Source organism: Monodelphis domestica, chromosome 1 (assembly GCF_027887165.1).
Source record: "Monodelphis domestica isolate mMonDom1 chromosome 1, mMonDom1.pri, whole genome shotgun sequence".
Lineage (NCBI taxonomy): Eukaryota > Metazoa > Chordata > Mammalia > Didelphimorphia > Didelphidae > Monodelphis > Monodelphis domestica.
The window spans coordinates 394,431,011-394,450,548 of record NC_077227.1 but is presented as its reverse complement, the minus strand read 5'-3'; the positions used below and the strand labels follow the sequence as shown (position 1 = coordinate 394,450,548).

The 19,538-nt window shown below is 39.1% G+C and overlaps 1 protein-coding gene across 1 annotated transcript; it reads left to right on the top strand.

Annotated features, from left to right (window-relative positions):
* Positions 1-268: 268 nt before the first annotated feature.
* Positions 269-18,434, top strand: EIF2S2 (eukaryotic translation initiation factor 2 subunit beta). The gene is made up of 9 exons (XM_001371328.5): positions 269-577; positions 6,281-6,458; positions 7,211-7,314; positions 9,764-9,899; positions 11,967-12,067; positions 12,767-12,915; positions 14,064-14,120; positions 15,899-15,984; positions 16,550-18,434. Exons 1-9 carry the CDS (start codon positions 563-565, stop codon positions 16,723-16,725), a joined length of 1,002 nt encoding a protein of 333 aa, XP_001371365.1. The 5' UTR covers positions 269-562; the 3' UTR covers positions 16,726-18,434.
* Positions 18,435-19,538: the final 1,104 nt, after the last annotated feature.

Genomic DNA, 19,538 nt, shown 5'->3' with positions numbered 1-19,538 from the left:
ACGGGGCGAGGGACAGGGGAGGCTTTCCAGAAGGAAAACCTGGGCTTCTAGGACGGGTAGATCTCAGACCCGCATTCCAGAGGAGCTCGTCCAACTCGTAGTCGCATTCACGCTCTTCTTTCCTTCCACCTCCCCTTCTCTCTGGACCGAATAGAATTTTCTATCCCCACCTTTCTAGGAGAACCACTTGGACTCATCCATGCGTCAATAGCACGCATGCGCACCCCAAACCATCTTCTCGCCTCTTTCCAACGGCCCCTTCTCTTCTACAAACTACAACTCCCAGCAATGGCCGGTGCGCTGGTGCGCTGCAGGTCAGCGGAAGCAGAGCAGTGGTAGGATCCAGCTTCTCGCGCTCATGCAGAAGGGGGCGGGCTCGGCGCAGGCGTAGCTCCGGCGCCGGGAGGTCGAAGGGGAAACTCCCACCCCTTTTCGCTGATGCAAGAGGCGAGTGCGGCGCTGGGAGCGGCAGGAGCAGCAGCGGCATCGCTGGACTGGGGCCTGAAGCGGCGACTGGGCCATCCGATTCTCTGTCCGCACCGAATCTTCTTGAGCTGCAGCCATGTCCGGGGACGAGGTGAGGACCCGAGCTTGGCGCCGGAGGCCGGGGAGTAGCCGCCCGGACGTGAGGAGCCGGCGAAGCTGGGCTTGCGGCCTAACCGCGGCCGCCATGTGAGAACGAGCGCGGGGCCAGCCGGGGGTGGAGGCCAGGGCCTAGGCCCGGGGGAGCCCGCCCGACATCGGGCCTGCCCAATTCTCCTCCGCTCCTTTCTGCTCCTCGGGTTAGAACCTTGGATTCTTTCTCCCGCCCCCCACGTTGGAGGGTCGGGCCCAGGGTCACACAGCTTCGGGGACTGTTTGGGGCGTAGGCAAGGGAGAGGGTCGTGTGCGAGGCGAGGCCTCGGGAGAAGCGGGGCAGGAAGACAGGCCTGGCCCAATCCTTGGGAAACTGAGATCGGAAGAGAAGAAATTTGGTGGCCGGGGGGTGGTGTCTCCAACCAGCCCATTCCACATCCCACGTCTGGCCCCCACTGTCCCTGGGTGGGGTTGGGCAGAATGCGTAGTTAGGGGAGGCCAGGGTAGGAGGGATTGTTAGACTGAGATGTTAGAGAAAGGGTTACCAGCCCCTGGGAGAAGAAAAACTCCTGAAAGTTACTAGGAGGAGAGAGATGGCTCCTCCAAAGTTAAGTTGGTCTACAGTTTTCAAGACTTCTTTTTCCCAAAAATGTGGTTTTGCACTTTTTCATCAATGTAAGTTATTCCAGAGCTGGTTGCTATATAACTTAAGTGCTTGCTATCAACAAAAGTTGTAATTGTCCGTGGTTTCCATTGTAAATTGTAGGCTAGCAGATATTCTTATATAGCATTTTGCAAGTTGAGAGAATAGTGCTAAACTTTGTTTTCCCAGCTTTTTAAACATTTTGCAGAAGTTTATTGAATGCTTTTTCTATGTAAAGCCCAGTGCTGAGGATATGCAGATATCAAGATTACTACAGGTTTACTGGTGCTTCTGTTCTCACAACTAATAGTTTTTCCTGTAAAATGAAGGAAACTGTTTCTGAGTGGGTCAGCAAGATAATTTGTGCTTCTGCTTCTTAGTGATTAACTTTGGATTCCTCTAATCTCTTTCATTTTACAGTTGTTAAAAGGGGATTAATGATCCAAGAATGTTAAACTATATGAGGCAGTAATCTTAGTAAAGAGTCAAAATACACAAGTAATTGCCAAAGATTGGAGATTGTGACATAAAAAAAAGTTCTCAATGTATATTATAATCTAGAAGGGGGGAGAGTTCTCTTGCAACTAAAGGAGAGGGAATCAAAAGTTGACTTCCTTGGGAGGTAGAATGTGACCTGGGTTTTGAAGGGTTGACATTTCAGAGATAAAGAAGAATATAGGAAAGCCCAAGAAGAGTTTTCAAAGACATTAATTCTCTACCTTTCTTTTCCCTCTTAAAACCCGTACCTTCCATCTTAGAATCAATATTGTGTATTGGTTCCAAGGCAGAAGAGCAGTAAAGGCTAGGCAATGGGGCTTAAGTGACTTGCCCAAGGTCACCCATCTAGGAAGTGTCTGAGGCCTTATTTGAACCCAGGACTTCTTATCTCTGAGCTTCTTGATCCATTGAACCCCCTTAATTCTTGATTGAAGCATGGCTAGGGTCTTTAGAAGCCTCGGGCTAAGGAAGGACTTGAGTTTAAGACCTTTCTTGAATATGCTGTATGACCCTGGGCAAGTCACCTAACCTTTCAGTGTCCCAAGTATTCTCTAAAACTATAAGTTGGAGAACAGGTGCTGGTTTGCATTAGTAGAGGGCATCTACTCCCTTGGAATTTCCTATACCAAATAAATAACAAGTCCTGTCTCCCCACCCCCCAAAAATCACAGAGACAAATGGGAGTTTGGAATTTTACAGATAACAGGGAGCTCTTTCAAATAAATTTATTTTTTACCTAAGTTTCATTAATGAGTATAATATTTACTATATAACATAGACATACCTACTTAGAATCCACTCATTAGAACTTCAGCATGCCCCTTCTGGTGGGGTCTAAATCCATTAGAAGTGCTGGAGGGGGCAGCTGTGTAGCTCAGTGGCTTGAGAGCCAGGCCTAGAGACAGGAGGTCCTAGGTTCAAATCTGGCCTCAGACACTTCCCAGCTGTGTGACCCTGGGCAAGTCACTTAACCCCCATTGCCTAGCCCTTACCACTCTTCTGCCTTGGAGCCAATACACAGTATTGATTCTAAGAAGGAAGGTAAGGGTTTGCCCTAGATGTTAAAGGTTAATCACCAGTATATTTTCATTTGGTTTTTAAATCAGCACTTTCTGTATTTGGACCCCATTCACAAGGTATAGCTTTAGATTTTCAGTCACAACAAAAGATGTTACCTGTCTCTGACATGAATATTTTTAAAATGTAAACCTTTACTTTCTGTTTTAGAATCGATGCTGTGTATTGGTTCTAAGGCAGAAGAGTGATAAGGGCTAGGGAATGGGGGTTAAGTTGAACCCGGGACCCCCTGTCTCTAGGCCTGTCAACTAAATATAAGCAAAATTAACATAAAACAAAACTCATTTCATTTTTTACATAATTTTTTTTGGCCTTAAGAAACTGGGTGGGGGGCAGCTGGTTGGCTCAGTGGCTTGAGAGCCAGGCCTAGACAGGAGGTCCTAGGTTCAAATGTGGCCTCAGACACTTCCCAGCTGTGTGACCCTGGGCAAGTCACTTAACCCCCATTGCCTAGCCCTTACTGCTCTTGTGCCTTGGAACAAATACACAGTATTGATTCAAGACTGAAGGTGAGGGTTTAAAAAAAAAAGAAACTGGGTGAAAAGCTTTTAGTACATTTAAAACTGCCTGAATTTGAGCTGGAATTTTATAGAAACAATTAGTGATTTTAACTTCAACTGAGCTAATTTCAAAAATGTTTTTAAAACAAGTTTTTGATAGGCAATTGCACAATAAGTATTTGCTAAGCTTTCTGAAATTACTTACTGCTGAAAGATAAATAGCAAGTATATGTAACTTGATTTAAATTATTTCTAATAAATTTTGTCTTTCTTTTGTTAAACTAGACATACTCTTTTTCCTGTAGTAAAACTGAAGAGTATTTTTTCCTCTGAGAAGAATTGAGAATTTGCCTAGTTTTGGATTCCTAACATTTTTCCTGTTGTGTCTTTTTTAACTGCTTGAGTAATGATAAATGGACTGTTCATATTCTAGATAGTTTTATACTTCAAAGATACAGTAATTATCAAAAGCCATTCCAGAAACTGTAGTGCCTTGTGTAGTACTCTCCCTTTGTCAGACTGGTTTTAATTTAGTGCTACCTTCTTGAAACTGGCCAGTGGTTATCATTAGAATGAAGACTGACATTCAGAAATACTTGTTTTATACAATTAAATCCTTGTTTTAACTTGCCTGGTGTCATAATAGCCATTATGTATTAGAAGCTCAACTTGAAAATAAGGTCTTGCTACTACCTTTATTTTACCTAGGCAATTCTGGTAAGATTTAAGTTGCAGGATGATCGACAATATGCATTTTTCAAGGATGATTACTCACAGGGAATCTCTTATACCAAATAAAATCACAGGGCTCGTAAAAACATCTATTTATTTATTTATTTATTCATTCATTCATTCATTTATTTTCGGATAAGCCTTTGTTATATAAGACAGCCAATTCCGTTGTTATTTCATCCTGGTTTTTAAGTAATGGTTTTAGCAAAATAAAAATATCAGCATCTTTTCTAATAGAAGCTATTTCAAATTTTGTGAATGAAAATCAAGCTTTGTTGCTCATGATGCTCCATATTCAACTTTTGGTTTGGGTTTTACCAAATTTGGGAAATTCTCAGCTGCATATGAGCAAAATTAACATGAAATGGTCTTAAATGTGGTGGACTTTATTTTTACTGAGTTCATTTTACTAAATATTATTGCAGTAGATTTTGTGACAGGAAAAATACAGGGGGATTTATGTATTAGTTTCTAGCTAAACTAGATTGACTCTGAAAACCTTTAGACTTTGATTTTTTTTTAACCCTTACCTTCCATCTTAGAATTAATACTGAGTATTGGTTCTAATGCAGAAGAGCTGTAAGGACTAGGAAATGGGGTTAAATGACTTACCAGGGTCTTACTGCCAGGAAATGTTCTGAGGTTAGATTTGATCCCAGAACCTCCCACTTGAGGGACTAGCTCTCAATCTATTGAGCATTTAGCTGCTGCTCCCTTGAGGAAGTCATGGAAGCACTTTGAATGCATGGTAGGTTTTTCTTACTGCTCTCAGTTTTAGTTTGGAATTAGTATGTGGTAAGACAGGGTGGGAGAGTGGAGTCAGAAGTGGTTTGGGGTCTTAGCAATGCCTATTAACTAAGTTATAAAACTGGGCACCTCTACATCTGGTAACACCTATACCTATTTCACAAGGTCAAATGAGATAATGTATGTGAAAGTATTATGTTAATGTAGTATATATCATGTTATAAAATTATATAGCTGTGTATTAGTTGTACAGATTTCACTTAATGTGCTTTCTGACCAGGTAGCATTGGGATAGTGATTTCTAACCTTTTGGAGTTGATAATCTCACAGTTTAATTTCACAATATTCCTGTATGATGTTGTTAAAGTGAATTATAATTAATTTTTCTTTGAAAAATTTTTAGAATTTTAGAATATTTCTAATGAAATGGGGGGGGTACAGTATTGTAAATTAATGCAAATGAAGAGCTTTTAAAAAGGCTTAACAGGAAGTAGACAAGGAAGTATATAGCCCCCAAGTTGAAAGAGAAACAAGATAAAAGATCTCTTGAGGCCAGACAAGGGAATTAATTCTCCTGGGTTGGGAAAATCTGACCCTCAGTCTCTAATACTGAAAGGGAAATCTTTAAGGAAGCATCCCCTTGCCTTCAGCAAATGGTCAGTTCATAACTTTATTGCCTTTGGTAAAATATTATTAGTGGGAAGACTCATAAATAAAAAGGAGTACAATCTAACCTTAAGTGTGAAAACCTAGGCGTTAATTTTTAGAATTGATTTTGTAAAAAGTCATTCTATCATTATTGTTTTATCCTATTTCAAGTGATCCTTGATTTCATAAATATATATTTCCCTGCAGATTTCAACTCTTCCACACCTTAATTAATAGTTTGAGCTGCTTTGTGACACCCTCCCAAATCATCTAGTGGTCATTGTGGAGATTAGCCTCTCCATCCATAGATGACTGCTCTGGGACAATGGGTTGACACCAGTCTTATACAGTTCTAATTTAGCTGGACCTATCACAGCATAGGTAATTTTCATGCCACAGTAAGATCTCAGAACAGGTCATTATTTGGTGGCTGGATTTTTTATTTATTTATTTATTTTGAGCCCTTGGAAAAATCACTTAAACTATTCTGAGCCTCCAAGTTGTCATTATGTAAAATGATGCGACTTGATTAATAATCTTCAAAAGTAAAGTAATCATAGAATTTCAAAGATTATCTAGCCCAGCCCCCTCCAAGAAACTGAGAAGGCCAAAGAGGGAGAAATAACTCAGTGAGAGTTGAGACTAGAACTCAGGTCTTTTTTTATTCCAAGTTCAGGATTCTTTTCACCACACCATATTGCCTACCATGTTTGGTGCTTCTCAATTTCAAATGTATTCTTGCCATTTTTCTTGTACTTTTAAGATATGGAAGAATATTAATGTCACTAGAGTTCAGTTTCTTTTTGCATTTGTCATAAAATGAACTAGATGTGGTGGTTTTGTTCTTTTTTGCAAACAGATGATTTTCGATCCTACTATGAGCAAGAAGAAGAAAAAGAAGAAGAAGCCTTTTATGCTGGATGAAGAAGGAGATGCACAGACAGAAGAAACACAACCCTCAGAAACAAAAGAAACTGAACCAGAGCCAACAGAGGACAAAGATGTAGAAGCTGATGAAGAGGATGGTAGAAAGAAAGGTAAAAGAATACCATGAAAGAATCATTGTAAAACTTTAATGAGAGAGAGGGAAAAATGTGGAAAAGTTCTGTTTGCTTCACTGAGCATTTATTAAATTCTTATTAGTATAAAAATATAAAGATTAAAAACAATACAGACCTGGGGTCTTTAAGGAGTTTATAGTCTCCTCATGGGAAAAAACTTATGATCCAGGTACACAGATAAGTAAATGCAAGATATAATATATATGAGATGAATTTGGGCAAAGAGGATATAGGAAGAACTAACAACTGGTGGAATTAGAAAGGTCCTCTTATAGGTAGTTGCACTTGAGAAGTTGGGATACCTAAAGGTTAAGTCTAGGAGATAGAGTGTGGTAGAACAAGAAGTCAGTTTAGATAGAACCAAAAGTGGGTAAGTGAAAGTAACATCCATTCAGCCCAGGAAGATATTGGGAAATTTTTCACTTTTGCTTCTTAACAGATCTGAAAAGATTTAGAGGAAAGAACTAGAGCTGTTGACTAAAATAAGATTTAGTTACTTGGTTTTGGAAAGAAGAGTGAATTCTCTGAATTTCTTTTCTTTCTTGTGGTATTCTCAGACAATTAACTGTAAAGCAGAAATATACTAGTAGTAATAGTTATCTCATCCTTTTTGGTTGACTTGACTGAATAACCTGTGATACCTTTTAGCTGTGATTGGTATAGCCATTCCCAGAATTCATAAGGGAACTCATTCAGTGATTGGCAATTCCTGGACTTCCCTTTTTCAGATGCTTCTGATGACCTGGATGACTTAAACTTTTTCAATCAAAAGAAAAAGAAGAAAAAAACAAAAAAGATATTTGATATTGATGAAGCTGAAGAAGGTGTTAAGGTTTGTATTCACATACCTCATGTAAAGATAAAATATACCCTGTGGAGGTCAAATTGTTGATGTTCCTTGTCACAAATAACAGTTATGCCCTCTATTGATAGGTAAAGAAAAAATGGGAAACTATATCTCAAGCTTCTAATAGTCACTATTCTTTTGTTCAGTTTATTAAGAATATGTCACACTAGGAATCTTAAAGGTATTGTAGTATGGATTCATGAAGATGTTCACTTCATTATAAAAGGTTTACAGGTTTGGGGATTATACCATTGTTGTTCTTCCCATCTACTTAACTTTTTCTGTAGAATATCTATTTCAAGTAAGATATGTATATTTGAATAGCTATGTAATTTCATCTGATTTTTCAGATGTGATGAAATTTTGGGTGGTCCTATCACAGACAGCAGAATTTTGGCATGGATTGATTATCACCTGGATGATGGCATTGGACTAACATGCTGTAAAATGGTCTTGTTCAAGTCCATCCACCCAGTATAAACTCACATTTAAAAGTCTTAGTTGATTTGTAGATACTTTATATTTTGCAGGATTAGTGAACTGTCTGAATTAACTTGTTCACTCACAAAACAACCCATGTTACTGCTTAATTTGTAAACTTCCAAGAAATGAACGACCAGACTTAGTCTTCTGAACCAGCAGGTCTTGGGCCTAGTTTCAATACCTTTTAAGCAAAAACTGCCCTAAAATGTGTGGGTTAGGGCCTTAGAATATTGCTCTTAATCTCTTATCTAAATATGGACTTGAACTTCTAGGTCAATTTTATATTGAGACTCTAGGGACCTTGAGAATAAGGGTTATAGTTTCTGTGTAAATGAATTTTTAAGACAATTGAAGAGTTTTTGTGGAGATATAAATAAATGACTGAGATGTGAGAGGATTAACTTAAAAGGTCCAGAACCTCAAAAATGGTTCTTTCTATCACTACTAACTGGTCTTCATCTTCCCTCATCTACTCCTTTCTTCCTCTTTGATCCATTCTCCCCCTTGCCCCTTTCTTCTCTTCTATACCATAGAGTGGCTGTAGTTTGGAAGCTAATACCTTTAACCAGTAAAACAAAGTGATCAATGTCTTTTGGTCTTGAAACTTAAAACTAGTATGGGAATAAAATTTAACATTGTTACTTGGTAAATCTCTCATTAATGGACAGTGACTTCTTTGAAGGTCAGGTTCTTGTGTGGAACTGTGTGTATTATGGGGTTTAGCTAGTGCTATGAATAGCTAAATCAGGGATGACCAAACTTGATACTGAGGGTGGAATATGGTATTAAACAGTGTTAGGACATGTTCAACTGGGTTCTTCAAACCTGGCCTCAGACACTTCCTAGCTATGTGATCGTGGGCAAGGTTGGAACCAAGGACCTTCCTGCCTCTAGGCCTGACTGTCCTTCTGAAATTAAAAGTTGCCTCAGCTAATACAACGCTTTGTTAGTCTTAAGCTTCTGGGATTGATGGGAACAGGGAGCCAGGCTGGAAAGTGATATGGGCAAAATGGTAAGCAGAAGTTGTGACTAGATCTCTGTATCCCATCAGTGTTTCGTGTTTGTCACATCTGGAGTTAAGGTTTTGTGACTTTACCAAGTGGTATATAACTACTTATCGCTGTGCATGCATGTGTGCATGTGTGTGTGTAAAAACTTTGAGAATTTCAAGTTTCCAAAAGGCACCACCGCTTCTGTTCTCTTGACCTTAATTTAGTTCTCTTGAATTGTTGTATTCTTCATACCTTTCTACTCAATCTCCTTTATCTTGTAGCTTAAAATATATATAGATATCTTTTGTTTTCATATCACCTGCATTTCCCTCTAGATCCTTTCCCTATCCCCTTCCAAAGAGGCATCCCTTCTAACAAAGAATTTGGGGAGAAGGAGGGGGTGTCAGAAAAGGCAACTTTTATCTCTTTAATAATCTCTAGTATAAATTTTAGGAAGAACAGACATGAAAAGAGGTGAAGCAAAGTGACCCCTGACTCAAAATTAATTAGCGTGCCATAAACCATGATTTGGCTACTGGACATGGGCATTTAATAAATGTTTTTGACAAATAACCATGGTCTAAATTCATGGTCTAACATTCATCTCTTCATGACTCTGTACTTTGTCCCATTGGGTTAAGTGGAGGATTCCTGAATGAGACAAGATTGTTTGCTTGCCTATCCTTTACTAAATAGATAAGATATATAAAAAATAGTTAACACAAAATAAAATTTAAAAGGGCAGCAAAAAGCACAAATAAAGTTCTGTGGGAATTCCAAGAAAAGGGAGAGATTACTTCTAACTGGACAGTTTGAGGGAAAGGCTCTGTGGAAGTAGGTGACTTTATGCCTTTGTTTGAAATTTTCCCTAAATCATGAAACGAGATAGAAAACAATCTAATATAATCTTTTAGAAGTCTCTTATTTAAAAATATTGTGAATGGCTGTGATTTTTTCAGGACCTAAAGATTGAAAGTGATGTGCAAGAACCAGCAGAACCAGAAGATGACCTTGATATTATGCTTGGCAACAAAAAGAAGAAAAAGAAGAATGTCAAGTTCCCAGATGAGGATGAAATCCTAGAGAAAGATGAAGGTAAGGGTACATTACTTGCTTATGTGAGGGTAGGTTCTTGAGGTATAAACTTTTATCTGCTAACCACTTTTAAAGTAGGAGTAAAGAAAAATCATTTTACTACTTCCCAAGTATGTTATTTTCCTACAAACTTATTGCCACTGTTGCTTTATGGATGAGGGTCTAGACTAAACAATGGGGGAAAAGTGTCAGTGTTTTCCTAACATTCCTATTAGAGTTTTCTCTTCACACTATCACATTCAATTAATTTAATTAAAGTTAAAGTATGTATTTTAAATGCTGGGTTCCTTATTTCTTAAAGTGGCCAATATTTTATAGGTGAAATGCTTCAAGATTTATTTTGATGTCAAATTTAATAAGGTGGAGGTATTAAGCTTTAAATGTTTTCTTTTTCTGAGAGTTTACATATTGTTGGCTCATACATAAGATTATATACATAATTACATCATAGTATACCTCTGAAATATATCTACTAATGAGAATGGAACATCAATTTGCTTAGGAACAGAGTTTTTGTTTCCTGAAGTCTTTTCTTGGGTACATTGAAGGCCTTTATGACCTGAAAAATAAGGAACTTTTCCTTGTATCCTTGTGTGTTGAGCTTCAGAAAAAGGGAAGATTTGCTTTCTTTGGATGCCATAAAGAGGCAGCTTGATTTTAATGTAGGAATTCCCAGCCTCTTTCTCCAGGCTCCTTATCTTTCAGGCAACTTTCCTGTTCTTTCTTTCAGAACAAAAGGAAATAAATCCCCAGGTTTACCATATGTGTGCAAATAAAAAATGAGAAAAGAAAATTAATTTTTCGTAAAACTAATACAAAAATTTTTTATTGTATCACAAAGTTGTTGAATGTGTGTCTGAACATAGTCAATAAATTGGTGCGACCAAAGTGTCATTTTTTTAAAACCCATACATTCTGTCATTGAATCAGTTTTAAGTATTGGTTCCAAGACAAGAGCAGTAAGGACTGGGTAATTGGGGTTAAATGGCTTGCCACAGTTAGAACAAGTCTGAGGCCAAATTCGAACCCAAGACCTCCCATCTCCAGACCTGCCTCTATTGACTGAGACATCTCACTGTGCCTTTTTGGTATCATTTTTTGAAAGGGATACCTCTGTGTCATGTTCAGCATCTAGTTCGTTTCTTTCTTTGGATTTGAGTGAGAACAGGGCTAAGAATCTCATTCACAGAGAGTTGTTATAAAAAGAAAAAGAATTAAAGCCTTGCAGTCACACATAGTAAAATTAGCATATAATTCTCCAAAGATAACACCAAAATCTTGTGCCTTCATTGACTAGAAATCATTTTGGAATTTCTAGTTGTCATATAGTTCAGTTAACTGGTCTTCCACTGGGTCATTGTTGCTGATAGTTCCTAGCTCTGAAAAAGTTTTTTGTATCCAAATTCATTTGGTTTTGTTGATAGAAATTTTTCCTTCACCTGACTCTCCCTTTTTTTAGATGCTCTGTAAAACTCCCTTCTGACTTTGCCCCATCCTCACCATTTGCTCCTCCTCTGGGGAAAGGATAAAATACATATTGACTGTCTTATTTCTCATACCCCCTTGAGAAACATCTCATGGTCCTAAGGTTTTCCATCCACATAGAAACCTCTGATCTAGCTATGTATATGACCTTAGAGGAGAGATTTGATTCTTTGAAACTTAAGCTTTGTAGTTGGCCTCTCAGGATACAGTCATGTAATCTTTGAAACTGATTCTAGAAAACCTAGAAATTTTCTTTTAACCCTTACCTTCCATCTTGGAGTCAATGCTGTGTATTGGCTCCAAGGCAGAAGAGTGGTAAGGGCTAGGCAATGGGGGTTAAGTGACTTGCCCAGGGTCACACAGCTGGGAAGTGTCTGAGGCCAGATTTGAACCTAGGACCTCCCATCTCTAGGACTGGCTCTCAATCCACTGAGCTACTCAGATGCCCCCTCGGATTATGTTTTTTAAAAGTATGTGACAATTATATACTTTTAAGCTGTGTGAATGAAATTATAATAGGAAAATAAATTGGTGTTAAGAATCTCTAATTCCCTCTGGAATCTATTTTGCTTTTTTCTCAAGCCTTAGAAGATGAAGACAGCAAAAAGGATGATGGAATCTCCTTCAGCAATCAGACTGGCCCTGCATGGGCAGGTTCAGAAAGAGACTATACTTATGATGAGGTAAAATAATCTTTTTTTACGGAAAAATGCTCCCAAATATATTACTTTGCTATATAAACAAAAGTATCTGAATGCTTCTGTTAGGCAGCAATGTTCAACATTTTCACTGGCAACACTGATTATGGTCTAAGTTCATTCATTAAGGATCTGAGCATTTTTTCATTGTCAACAGCTTAAGAAAATCCAACCAGGTTGGGGCACAGATCGTGTGCTTTTGATATGTGTATGTTTTGGAAGTTTGTTAAAAGGACTTGAAGCTAATTGAAGTAGTAAGAAACTTAATTTTTCCACTCTAGGATTTAACTTGTCTCCTGTTCCTTCTAATTGGAGAGAGATAGGGCAGGTGGGTAGGTAATTAAGGGTGTCAGTGGGTAAGAATTTAATTTTCAAGCTTGTTCATTTTTAATCTATTTGAAAAATCTTGGAAGAAATAGCAGAATTAACGGAGAGGTTTCATTCCTTTTAGCATAAAAAGGGCAGGTGTATACAAATATTTTAAAGCTGAAAAATGAAATTCGTTTTTTTAGAAAAATTAAAAGGAGATCTTGGCAACTTTCCAATGAAATTTGGCATTCAGCAACCAATATGATCTGTACATACTAGAAAGTTGTAAATGTCACTTCTGGTCACTGAGACTAAAGAATATGAGCCTATCTTATTGAATATATACATAATTATAATTGCCTATTGTCTTTGTAGTTGCTGAATCGAGTATTCAACATAATGCGGGAAAAGAATCCAGATATGGTTGCTGGAGAAAAAAGAAAATTTGTCATGAAACCTCCACAGGTTGTTAGAGTAGGAACCAAGAAAACTTCTTTTGTCAACTTCACAGATATCTGTAAACTGTAAGTACTACTGGGGAAACTTCTCGGTTTGAATTTGAGATATCATTTGCCAGATAGATTTTCATTTACCCTCTCCAATTTGGCCTCAAGTAGGGTTGCAGATGTTTTTCTAAAGAAGCATTCCTTCTATAAATTGTAAGAGGAGAGTTGGAAAGTTCTACAGTATCTTACAGCATTTTGCTGTTGGTCTCTTCTTTCCATAAACCTGGCATATTTTTTGTCAGGAGTTTTTAAAAGATACTTAGATGGAAAGTTAACTTTTCTCATCCAGGTCCAATCCAAGTACTTCTCTTGAACTATGAGATTAATACTTGATAGCCAACAAATATTTCCCTATTCCCCCCAACCAAGTTCTTATATATATTCTCTTGTGACTTTACCAATGGTCACCAACAGAACTCATTAAAATTTTTGTTTTTTCTCTCCCTCTCCTCTCTCCTCCCTCCCCCTCTCCTGGCATATAATTCAAGCTGGGTTATTCATGTATATTATCTTTCAAAACATTTCCATATTATTCTTTTTTGTAATGCTCTTGTAAAACCAAATCCCCAAAAAACAAGTGATAAATCATATGCTTCCATCTGCATTCCAATTCCAATAGTTCTTTCTCTGGAGGTGGAGAACATTCTTTGGTCATAAGTCTCATAGAATTATCCTAGATCATTGTATTGCTTAGAGTAACTAATTGTCAGAATGATCATTACACAATATTGCTGTTACTGTGTACAGTGTTCTCCTGGTTCTGCTTATTTCATTCTGCATCAGTCCATGAAGGTCCTTCCGAAATCATCTTGTTCATCATTCCTTACAAGTATTCCATCACCAACATATACCACAATTTGTTCAGCCATTCCCCAATTGAGGGACATCCCTTTAGTTTCCAATTCCTTGCCCCCACAAAGAGCAGCTATAAATATTTTTGTACAAACAGGTCCTTTCCCATTTCATTTTAAAAAATTTCTACTAGTGTTTCACCGGTTACAGATGTTGCTTCCTGACAATTGGGTTCTAATTTATAGGACCATAGAGTGTGAGTAAGTGTGTTTGTGTTTGTATTTTTTTTATAACCAGGATGTTTACAGGGAAAAGCATGGATAAATTGTCATTTCCTTAGAATATAAATGTCAAATATTGCATTTTTCTTTTAGATTACATCGTCAGCCCAAACATCTCCTGGCATTTTTATTGGCTGAGTTGGGTACAAGGTAAATGAGCATCTTATTTTTTATTAGTTTACATTTATGTATGGTTTAAAATTTTTTTTATTAGAATTTCATTTGACTTAAAAACTCAGTGTATTTAGAAACCGTGTGCAATTTTATTATAGAGAGATTCGTGAAATGTAACACAACAGTATGACTTCATTAAATGAGAAATTCATTAGCTTGGGGGAAAGTGCCTCATTTGAATAGAGCCTATGCCCGTATCAGTGAAGATGTGGCATGCATGCCCCATTCCCCCGTTCCATGGTTCCTGAGGACATTTTTCAAATGCCCCACCCTTCTGCCCAATGCTAGCACTTCCTCCCTCTGTTGTGTAGGGTAATGCTGGGGGCTCACAGGCAGCTTAAAAGGTGTAGTTTGGGCACACAATCTTTAAAAGGTTTGCCAAAGCTGGTCTAGGCTTTCACTAGAAGGTTTTAAATGACCTTTGTGGAGTCCCGAGTGCCTTGTATTAGAAACTAGCTACATCTTGGTTGTCACATTTAGTCAGATAGACTGTGTTCCTTCCTCCCACTCCCTATAGCTACTTTAAAAATATTTACTTGGAAAGTTAGACATGGTTTAATCTGTCTTGAGAAAAGCAGGCCTGAAATGGTGGTGGTTGTATTTAGAAAATACTGCTCATGGGTCACATTGAAGCATAGCAACTGTTAGCAAAAAAAAAAATAATAAAGAACCTGTATACAACCAAAGGTTGGCAACTTGGACCACTTATGACCAGCAAAATTCAATGAAGGATACTGTTCCCTTGGTGTAGTTTGTCATAACCAGGATTTGAACAAATATAAATATCCAAGAAAAGCAGAATCCAATACTTCTATATCTGGGTGAAAAAAATAACATAGCAAACCAGCCTGTTTGTTACAGAAGCTAACTTTCTGGATGGGCTTCTGTAGACTGATATTTTGAAATTTGTTTTACATTTTCTGTTTTTAAGATCATCTATGTTTCCCTTCCTTTCCCAGAGTCATCCCTTTTAACCAAGCCATTAAGAAGGGGGGAGGGGGGAAAGATGGGATCAAAACTAACCAACACCTGTAGTGCCCTGCCTCTACCAAGTATGGGGAATTACCTTTAGAATAAGGCCACCATCACAATGAAGTGATTCGTTGGCAATATGATACTAGGAGAGGCCACTTCAGCTGTGGCATAGAGTCCCTTGTGACCACTGTGGGGCTAGTTTATAGGGTCCTGGAGGACAGGAGCCCTCTGTGGTGCTGGCACCATTCCTCACAAACATTAAGGCTCAATAAATGTCTGTGGGCAGTGAAGGTACAGTGTCTTCTTGGACACATCAGTGCCTCTGCAGCTTGTCTATGTCCTCTCCTATGCCGCATTGTTTATGCTTTTCCATCAGACCTTCAAGGAGGATTAACTTAGTGCATAGGAGGTCTTCCTTTTGTTTTCTTAGTCTCAAATACACACCGCTATCCTCAAAGGCTATGTTCTGAACTTGGAACCAGTGAAGTTTTCTGTTACCAAAAGTCTTATCTAATTGAAATGAGATTGACTTTCTAGTTTACAATATGCTTTCATATACAGCTCATGTGTCTTCTGAAGCGGTTGGCGTTCTAGTCTAGCTGGCCTCCCCTAGCTAGCATGACTGAAGCCCGTTGGTCAGTCCCACCTTGTTCTTAGAGAATCTCATGTTACTGAATCTCCATGAACTCTCTCAGATGTGCTAGGTATAAGGATTTGGTTTTCTCTTAAGAAGTCACAACTTTCATAATGAGTTTTTTTCTCCTCGTTTTTATTAATAGTGGTTCCATAGATGGTAATAATCAACTTGTAATCAAAGGAAGATTCCAACAGAAACAGATAGAAAACGTCTTGAGAAGATATATCAGTAAGTGCAGAGTTTGTCTTTGCATCCTTAAACATAGAGTTGGGATGGACCTTTGAGGTTATCTTAAGATTTGGGACTGTTGGGAAGCAGAGGTATTTAAAGGATAGCTGCTGCACACTTTTGGCCTTATGGCAGCATATGTCATAGAGAGCAGGCCCCGTGTTGTAACATGACCTGGCTGATTTAAGAGCATATGGTGACTTGTTTTTTCTATAGCTTAGTTAAAGTGTCAGATGATGTCCCTCCACCTGGCCAGAACTAGTATTCACTCTACAGATGCTTGTGGGCTTCTGGGAAGAGTGACCATCATGCCTTTTGGAGAGGTCTGACCTTTTTTCAACAACGGCTTTTTTTGGTGCCCAGATGCTTCACACAGAGCTTCAAAGGAGACAAGTTGTGTTTTCTGGTGCTAGACCCACAGCCTCAACTGTTTTGTGGCTCTGTGTTAGTAGTTTATGAATTGCTCAATGTGTCCCCTGATTGGCCTAAATCACAGGTTGCTTTCCTGAGTACTTGTGTCTTTTATGAACAGTACTTACATTGACACTGGGTTTCTTTTCCACAGAGGAGTATGTCACCTGCCATACATGTCGGTCACCAGACACAATCCTACAGAAGGATACACGACTCTATTTCTTACAGTGTGAGACCTGCCATTCTCGCTGCTCCGTCGCCAGCATCAAAACTGGGTTCCAGGCCGTCACAGGCAAGCGAGCACAGCTCCGTGCCAAAGCTAACTAATTTGCTAAACGACACTGGATTTTGCAAAGTATTTTGGAGATGTGGCTGGACAGGTTTACGATCTGAGTGGATTTACCATTGTATTAAAAGCAAGATTAAAAAAGCTGCCAAGTTCTCGTTTGGCATTGGGTTGGTTGGTCTATGAAATCCTTGCAAGATGCAGATCCTCAAACTGTTCACATGCTCATTGAATATTTTAACAACTGTCAGAGAAACATGATGGGAAAAGAGGAGGTGCTTTTTAAAAAACCGTTCCTAGACTTCTGTAAAATGCAAGATAAATTAAAGTTATTCTAACAGTGACTCTTTTCATGCCGGCTTGTCCTTCAGTTTCCTTTTTATATACATAAACAAACAAAAAATAAAACCATAACTGACAAATGCAACAAAAACAATTTACTGTGACCATGTGCAGGCTCTGACTAAATATCTCTGTACATTCCTAGTATTGAGGCCTGGAGCTTTAGCATAGACTTCCAAGATGCAGCTTCTCAGCTCCTCATGAGAAGCATTGACCCATGTGGGCAGAGGAGTATGTGAAAGGGATGGGAGGAGTTTGAAGTCCATGGCGGAGCTATTAGCAAACATTCCCAATCTGTATGGGATGATCTTATTGGTTTGAAATCTCTTTTTAAGATGTGAGAATTGTTTACTTTCTACCTCACTTCCACCTCATGCATGTGTCCTCCAACTATGATCATGTGGAAAATGGAAGGATAAGCTGGTTAATACCCTGATCACTTAGAGCTCTCTCTTCCCGGCATCTTGAGGTTGTCTTGGCAATACTGAACTTTTTGCTACTACTTTAACTCTTAAGACTCAACATGGCATCCCTGGGACGCTGGGTCAATGTGAAAGCAATGTACCGTGTGTCATATTGGACAGTATCTAGATGGTGATGTTAAGCATTCCCCCTCCCCCCCCCCCCCCCCCAGTTTGTAGTCTGTATTCTGAAAAGCCCCATTGTGAACAATTGTTTTTGTATACTTTGCAAACAGAGAGACTATTGCCAGCAAGCCTATAACTAGCATCCCAGGTTTCTAGCAGTAGAAAATGAATGTGCCATGCCACCTCAAGTGGATTTGATTATAAAGCGATTGTTCTACCTCTAGGAACCAAGAGGAACAGATGAATAACGTGCGCCTGTCCTCATTGGCCACATTAATATTGGTCTGACACAAGCTCATTGCAAAGAAAGGCACACTCCCCACTTTCTCTCTACCTTTCACGCCCTAGGGTCTTGGAAACCCACCTAAGCAAGTTTTACCGAGCATGTGTTCTATATGAGGCTGTGTTGGCACCCCAATGACTGAGCTGCGTTATTTTTAAATCACTGTGACCCTTAATTTTAAAGTTCGGGCCAAGAGCAAAGGAAACTTGGCTAAGAGGTAGTGGGTGGACGGGTTTGACTGGCATGTACCCGTGGTATCTAGACCCTAGGTAGCCCAAGATGACAGCTGCTGTGACTACTTGTTTTTGAACTTGACAAAACAGTTTCTATTTGGATTTTACTTTTTTTGTATCTGCACTAACAGTTTCCAATTTTACTGGCAAGTCATTTTTTATTTGAAATTCTTGACTGCAATTTGAAAGCAACAGGTCGAATCCAGGTTTGAGATTCTACAAAGCATTTTGGAATTTGAAGAAAGCTGTAACAAATGTTGGATGTAACTTTGAATAAAGCCAGGATCGGTGCCTCTTGTGTAACACCTAGGACTGTATTGTTTTGTTTTGGTTTGGGAGGTTTGTTTCGATTTTGGGGTTTTTTGCTCAGTTAGTACACTTTTCCTGTATTCCAGAGGGGTCAAGAAGACTGAAATGGATATCTAGGCACCTTCCCCATTGTTTTGGGGTAAGGCAGAAGACTTCATTTCAGAAGCAATGGTCTTGACTTGGGTCCTTAACTGGGGCTTTCAAAGTTCAAGCATTGGGTCTTGGACACTTTTTCTATAGGGGTTCAATTGAAAGCAAATCACCCAAGTGTGTTTGGATTGCTTAAAAAAAAAAAAGCAAAATCACTGCTGATTTTCATCTATTCTCAATAAAAATGAACTAAAAATTACTACAATTATGTTTACCCATGTTCTATGAGATATATTTGGACTTAGGGGGAGGCATCTATAAAATGTGGGCGGCAGGGTGGAGAGTGGAATCTCTAATGCCCCTTTCAGTCATGATTTCCGTGATTAGCTTTCTGCTTCATTGAGGTGCATGATGGGCATGAAGGGAGTACTGGATGGATAGAGCACCAAGCCAGGAGACAGTAAATACTGGCTTCAAATTTGCCTTCATATACTTCCTAGCTGAGCGACCCTGGGCAAGACACTTAACCTCAGTTGCCTAGCCCTTACCACTCTTCTGCCTTGTAACAAGTAATATTGTTTCTAAGAAGGTAAGGATTGGGGGGGTCGGGGGGGTGGGGGGGCTTAAGAAAGGTCCTTGGAGATCATCTAGTCCAAACTTTTGAGTGGTAAGGGCTTAGGTGACTTGCCCAGGTCACACAGCTTGGAAGTACCTGAGGCCAAATTTGAAGGGTCTCCCATCTCTAGGCCTGGCTCTGTCCACTGAGCCACCCAGCTGCCCCCTCATTTTTCTGAAATTTAAATCTGAAGTTTAAGCCAAAGGATTTGCCCCCAGGGTCACAAAGCAAATTGGGAGAAGAGTTGGGACAAGAATTCAAGTCTCCTAGGCCAGTATTTCCATAAATTTACCATCAAGAGCGCCTGGTTAGTATCAGAGCCTTGTGAAGTTGTGGGTTTTGAACTAGAAGGAATCTTAAAAGATTTCCACCTAATTTTATAGCTGAGGAAGTT